The sequence below is a fragment of the Athene noctua genome, chromosome 1, assembly GCF_965140245.1.
Source record: "Athene noctua chromosome 1, bAthNoc1.hap1.1, whole genome shotgun sequence".
NCBI lineage: Eukaryota > Metazoa > Chordata > Aves > Strigiformes > Strigidae > Athene > Athene noctua.
This window is the reverse complement of record NC_134037.1, coordinates 163,946,798-163,953,926: the sequence shown is the minus strand read 5'-3', so window position 1 is coordinate 163,953,926 and position 7,129 is coordinate 163,946,798. Positions and strand designations below refer to the sequence as shown.

Sequence of the window (7,129 nt, the reverse complement as noted above, 5' to 3'; positions counted from 1 at the left end):
CTCACATTACAGTTTTAACATGCCTCAAGGTCCCTACACAATGTATCCTTTAGAACATCCTGGCCGACAGGACAATAAATCGTCCTTACCAAACAGCCTAACAATAGTACCTGGTCATCAATCTTACTCGTTGAATAGAAATCTGGTTAATGATTATTACAGGCCTATGTGGTCTTAGCCTGGGACAAGGACTTTGCAGCAGCATGACTGGTTGTATGGTTACTCTAACAGTGTTTCTATGGCTACTTAAAACATTACACAACTATTTCTATAACAAAACTGATACTCCTGTAAAATTCCATTTAATTGATTAGGCCTAATCATTCCTTATTTAAATCAAAATTACCAAAAATCATTTAAATCAGCTCAAATTAGTAACAAATCAGTAACACTGCCATCTCTTTATTAGTCATCTCTATTGCACAATGAAGTACTGGTCAGGGAAGAACAGTCTGTCTCAGCCACAAAAATACGTGAAAACTTGAGCCCTCTCAGGCTGGGGAACTGATCCAGTAGCCTAAGGGCTAGTTTTCACAAGGAGAACTGATCTGATCTCATCCAAGAGCTTGCCGACTGCCCATAGGTGGTCCCATCACCCTAACTCTTTCTTCCCTTTGCATTCCTGTCCCTTCTGCCAGAACACCACAAGGACAACAGCTCTCTAACAAGGCCTTGAAAAACAGTTTTGTCCCAAATCCTATTATAGTAACAGTCTTGTAATTGGGTAGCAGAATTCCCCGTAGGAAACCAATTGTCTGAAGAAGCTCGGCAAGTCAGCTGGGTCTGGGACTTACAGGATGCTTACCCGGTCTGAGGGCATGCTTGGTCTGCAAAGTCTTCTGCTCAAAACCAGACTGAGCCAGCTTTCTTTTAAGACTGAATACTTAAAATAAGCCAGAAACATTAGCCATTCTGCATAGTATTTATTTATAAACAAAAACATTGCATTTGATCACATACAAGTTTTGATCCAGCAAACTCAGATTTATATTTTTTTACAAAAAATACATTTTAACAAGTAAATAAAAACCATTTCCATTAGTCTACTGTTCTCCAAAGTGTAAATGTACAGAGTAAATTTGCCATTTTTAATATAGACATATGCTATATTTTGCCAGTTGTCCATAAGAAATTCAACTACAGAGTCTGATGAAACATAATAAATAATGATTAAGGAATGGAAAACTACACAACAATAAATGGAAAATATAAACTTTTTAAAAGTCATACAGTTATATTACAGCCACCTCTTCAAAAATCAAACATTCAATTTATCCATTACAAAGTACAACAGTATTGCATTACCCTTATTGGCATACTAGAATAGACAGTGTCCTAAAACTGAAATTCTGTCTATCGAAAGAAACTGACTGAACTACAACTAAAAGGAGCATAATCTAATTAAATCAGGACAGTAGCAGTGCAAAAGCCAAAAATGTTGGCTTTATAAGAAAAAGACACCTTCTAGGAATGAACATATTGAATAATATTTCATGATTATTCAAAAATCTTTTTTAGAATTTTTTAAAAGCAAGAACCATTTTTCTTGATGACTGGATGACCAATACCACTCCAAAGCAAAAGGCAGATTTGCTATCTTTGCTGCCGCTCTTCTCATTCCTGATGACTTCAAAAGAAAAGCATGCAATTTGCTGAGAATACTGTCACCACTGTAACAATTTCTCTCAGTACCATTTCTTCCAGGAAGTTTTTGCATGAGCATTAGAGCACAGAACAAGTGGCTTAAGTCAGTATAAAACATCCACCCCACCCCCCCAAAAAAATAAGCAGGGAAAAGCAGGGCTCCCCTGCTTGCCTATCATAAAAGATGTCTAAATTTTAAGATAGCATAAGTTACATTTGAACATTTTCAGCTTTCGCTTGCTCTGTAGCAGTTAACACCACAGATAATCAAACATGCCTCATTTTCAAAGTACTTTCATTCAACTAGTTAATCAAAGACTTAGTAGCCTCATTCATACTCAGCATGGTACATTCTGACAGGAAGGTAAGTTTCAGAGATGAATCTCACCATCCTCACATCTCGGTCTGGAAGATTCCAAGGCAGACTATATGTTTAATACAGCAATGATTTTTTTTTTTGAGATTATGTATATAAGCATTTGTATGCATCATGGAACCTTTACGTTGATCCTGCTCAGCACTGCGGTTCCCTGAAAAAAGGCTTTCAGGTCTCAAGAGGTGGAGTCTGATGCAGAGAAGAGGTTGCCCAGGAATCTTACTTAGCTTTGGATATGCCACCCCAGCTTGTTCTCTCCAATGGTCCACCAGGACCCTTCTCATTCCACCGGATGCCTGACTTGGAAAGAAGCAAGCAAGAGCTGTGTGTGAAATCTGACCACTGAAGCTGTGTACTGGTACATACCTGGACTTGTAAACCAGCACTGCTGTGTTCAAATGGGAACTGTTGGGTAGAACTGAAGATCTCTCTCACTGTGCTAAAATACAGACAGATTCTTGGACATAAGAAACAACAATCAAGCAGCAAGGGCAGGACAGCAACAGGCATGTGGCTTCCATCACTGAAAAGGCTGAAATACCCTACCCATATCCCATGAAGATGTTTATGCTGCAAAACTATGTACAGATAATGTTCTTTAGTGACAAAAATCCAACCAAGAGTGAGTAAAAGATCGTCAGTTTTCAGAATAAAACCCTTAAAAGAATTTTTCTTCTTTTGGTAGTAGAACACAAATATTACCCATATGGCCAAAATTTTAATCTACTAGTTACATTTCTATCCTATTAATGCAACATACAAGTTTGCTGATAGCAATGAAACAATACTGTAGTATACAACAACACTACTAAAGTTTGTTCTGAGAAGGAAATCAAGGAAGGTTCTTCTCTGCATTTTTAATATAATCCACTACTTAGATTTTAGAAGAGGAAATAATTACAAGTATTAATGCTTATATAAGATCAAAAGTCAACAAAAAAGCTTTTGTAGAAAAGTATTAAGATTCCTAATAATAAAAATATTTGCAAATTTAATTACAAATACATTTTAAAAGCAAAATCCTTAATTAAGTACATCAGGGTTGGTCAATATTGACAGTATTCCTTTAAGAGAAAGTGAAGATAACACCCACTGCATCTGTGGGAACATCTAAACGTGTAGAGTATATACACTTATTGATCAAACTATGTCAAATATATAAAGTGAAGAAGCAGTATATACATTTTTGAACCTACTCAAAGGTTATAATGGAAGATCAAGTAAGAGTCTGCTAAAATCATAAGATATTAAGTACTACTGATTTCATGCATTTGTTCTACAACTTGTCCTAAAATTTCATCTACTACATCAATATCATAATTTACTTGCTGCAAGTCTAGATCAGGCATGATTGTAGCCAGAAGTTGTCCAACATTCACTCGAAGAGAGCGTAGTTTCAGGCTGTGAAGAAAAATTAGATATGATTAGATGTCGATGAAGTTTTACATTTAAATATACGGTACTTTATTTAACAAAGCTGGACTACTACTCCTTACTGGAAAGGGTCTGTACATGACCTCCATAAACCAGCAGAAAACTGGTGCAGTTAAAGCTGCATCAAGATAATTTCAAAATCTACCAGTTTTTCAAGGCTGAGCCTCTGACGTTCTAATTTTGAAGGTGTATATTCCCTTAGTTTCAAACAAATACTAAAGGCTAAACGGAATTCTGCCTTTCCCAAAACATATCAGAAATATTTATGAATGCTTTTAGTTAGCAAATAAGCACTGGCAAAATTTCTTTATCCCACATCTTTTTATTTCTCAAAACAATATTAAGCCCCAATACTTTTAGAAGCACAAACTACTACCACCTGTGGGAAGAAAAGGGGAAAAGAAGAGAGAAGGCAAGAAAGAGTAGTATGTTCAAAGGCTTTAAGATACAAAGAGGAAATAAGGTAACAGTTATAGTACAGGGAAGATGCTATGCCTCTTTTTGCTTTCTTTTCTGGATCCCCTTCCTGATCACATTGTTTCCAAATGACCCATCCTTCTCTTGAGCATTTCTTTCTACCATCAGTTCCTTTATCATCTTCAGTAGCCATTCTTCACAGTGCCATCATATCCCAACAGGACTTGTGGAAGTTACTGACAAGTCCTGCATATATTTGCTAATTCTTTTACGAAGCACAAGTCAGATGCCGTAAGAAAATGAAATGCTGACAGATAAAGGGGAGGTTTAACCACAGAAAAAATTATATTGAAAGGAGTCTTTGGAAATCATCCAGTCCATTGTCCCCTACCCCCCTCCACACACACACTGAAAGCAGGGCTAACTCAGGTCAGGTTGCTTATGACCTTCGACCTTCTTATGTTCTGAAAATCTCTGAAGATGGAGATTCCAGTCTCCCCGGGTCCCTTTTTCAGGGTTTGACTACCCTTGCTGTGAACACTTCTTTTCTCTAATATATAAACAGAATTTCCCTTGTTGCAGCTTGTGTCTATTGCCTCTCATCCAATCACTACACTCACAAGAAGAGACTGGCTCCGTCTTTTCTACACCCTCTCATTAAGCAGCAGCAGAGAGCAAAAGGATTTCAAGGTAATCCACTCTTTGTAAGGCTATTTCCTTCAGCTTCCCCTTCTATATCAGATGCTCCAGGCCCCTACCCATCTTGGTGGCCCTTCAGTAGACTTGTTCCAATATGCCAGTGTCATTCATATACTGGGGAGTCCAAAACTGGACAAAATACTCCATGTTTCATAATGCCCAATAGTAGGGAAAACTCTAGGGAAGACTGACTTCTCCCAAAACTGCTGGCTGAACTCTTGTTAATACAGCCCAGTAAGTACTGGGTTCTCCCACCACAAGAGTGCACTGCTGACTCACATTCAACTTTTAGTCCACCAGCATCACAGGCCATCTTCTTCCAAGCTGCTTTTCTACAAGTAGTTTTCAGCTTGTTCAGCTGCATGGGGTACTTCCAATACACGTGCAGAACTTTGCAGTTGCCTTTGTTGAATTTCCAGGTTTCTTTCAGCCCATTCTTCCAATCTGTCAGGGTCCCTCAACTGCAGCCCTTCCCTCCAAAGGGTTATCAGTGGTTCCCTCCAATTCAATGTCATTGTGAATCTATGAAGTTAATTTTGCTCTGTCATCTAGGCCATTAATGAAGACCTTAACCATTACTGGCCTCGATTTTGATCCATGAGCTCAGCAGTCTGGCCAATTTTACGACCCACCTCCTAGTCCACCTATCCAAACCATGCTTCACAAACTTCACTATCATGGTATTACAGCAGCCCACATTGAAGCTTTGCTAAAATGAAGGTACACAGAGATGGTCATCTCATTGTGAACAGCAGTGAGGCTGTGAAGGCAGTATTTGCCTTCAGTAAGTCTCTGTTGGTTGTTCCTAATCACCTTGACTATCATGGAGCTTCAGGTGGCTTCCAGGTAGATTTGCTCCATGATCTTCCCAGGAACTGAGGCTACACTGCCAGCCTGTAGTTCTGCCTGTCCTAAATATGGGCATGTCCTTTTCCAGGCATCAGGAACACAGACTGCCACAATCTTTTGGAGATACCATTGCAAGGCCAACTCTCCATCAACTGGCCAGCTCCCTCTGATGCATCTCATCTGGTCCCATGGATGTTGAATTTGCTTGAATGGTCCCTTCATTCAGTCACCTTTTATTACAGGCAATGCTTCACTCCCTAAAATTACTACTTGGCTCAAGGACCTGTGCGGCCAGAGGGCAGACCTTCACCAGAAAAAAACAAGGTAAAGATGATACTGGACACCTCAGTAATTTGTGGTTCATGTACCTCATGTCCTTTGCTACTAAGCACCTGTCCCACTGAGAAGCAGGCTCACTTTTTTCTTGGTTCTCCTGTTGCTGCTGCTGTGCTTACAGAAGCCCTTCTGGTTGCTCTTCACAGGCCTTGTCAGTTTAACCTCCAGCTGAGCTCTGGCTTTCAATTCCATCCTACATACCCAGGCAGTGTGCCTATACTCCCGCTGGACTGCTCATTCTTGCTTCCATCTGCTATGTGTACTTCTTTTCTGTGTCTGCTATTTCGATTAACTGAGAGCTGCAAGCTCTCTATTTGTAAGTTTAAACCCTCATTTAGTTCAAAGATACACTCTGAACACAACCTATTTCCATAGGATGGGTCTGCAGCAAGCAGTTTTTTCAAAACCAAACCCAAACTCCTTTCAGTAGAGTACTACTGATCCAAGAAAGAAAAATAGAATGCAGAAGTTCGTCTACACAGCATAAGCTAGTGATCACTCTCTTTCCTGCCTCCTTTCTCTCTCTTTGTTCTGCAGTTTGTGTCTAGAAACTATATAACATTTTTGATATTTTAGGAGGTGTCAGTATGACATTCTATTGTGCAGTGGCCAACCCTGATCACACAAATACCTAAATCAAAAAAAAATTAAATAACTCACTTGATAAAGGACAATGTTGCTTAGTTAGGAGTCACAAGAGTCAGCAGAAAAGAATTCCAAACAACACATTTTATTATATGATTATCAGACATGACCTTCATCAAGATGCTTCAGATACAATCAGCCAGCCAAAATTTTGCTAGAAAGAACAAAACTGATACCTTTCTCCATCAGAAAAATTTACAGAGTCTTCTACATTACTGGTGGTAGAATCATTTGCACGTGCTACTGCTTCTGGAATTGAAGCTTTTAACTGTGCGATTTCTGCTCTGAGTTCTTCACATTGACAGGCAATTTGACTTTTTTCCACTTCTAGTAGTTCAATCTGGCAAGTAAATAAAAATAAATTTATGTATCAAATAAAACTGTAGTGGATTAAAATAAAGACAACTTATACAAATTGAAATCATTTAACTTTGACTGCTTTTAATTAACATTTCAGTTCGATTTTAAGATATGACAACCTAAACAAACTACTTTAAAATAGCCAGCTGTCAGCTGAACCACTGCATGTGTATTCCCTCTAAGCCTGCTCAGTCTCTCATCTTGTAGTCAGAGTCACTCAGAGCCTTGCAGTGTCTCTCAAGTTTGCTTATTTCTATCTATGGAAGAAAAATCCCAGAAACTCCTAGAGTAATTTAGTATTTCTTCCTCCTTTTAGGTGGCTTGATTAGTTAGTGGACTGAACTATATATACACAACACACTGTGTACT

At 38.7% G+C, this 7,129-nt stretch overlaps 1 protein-coding gene across 1 annotated transcript in view; it reads right to left on the bottom strand.

The window, feature by feature from the left end:
• Positions 1-912: 912 nt before the first annotated feature.
• The window catches only part of MORC3 (MORC family CW-type zinc finger 3), a 30,927-nt gene continuing 24,710 nt past the window's right edge, over positions 913-7,129 (bottom strand). The window contains exons 16-17 of the mRNA XM_074903606.1: positions 6,577-6,740; positions 913-3,421 (exon numbers count right to left, since the gene is read on the bottom strand). Coding sequence (XP_074759707.1) covers positions 3,268-3,421; positions 6,577-6,740 — 318 coding nt within the window. The 3' untranslated portion in view covers positions 913-3,267. The remainder of the gene's footprint in view (positions 3,422-6,576; positions 6,741-7,129) is intronic.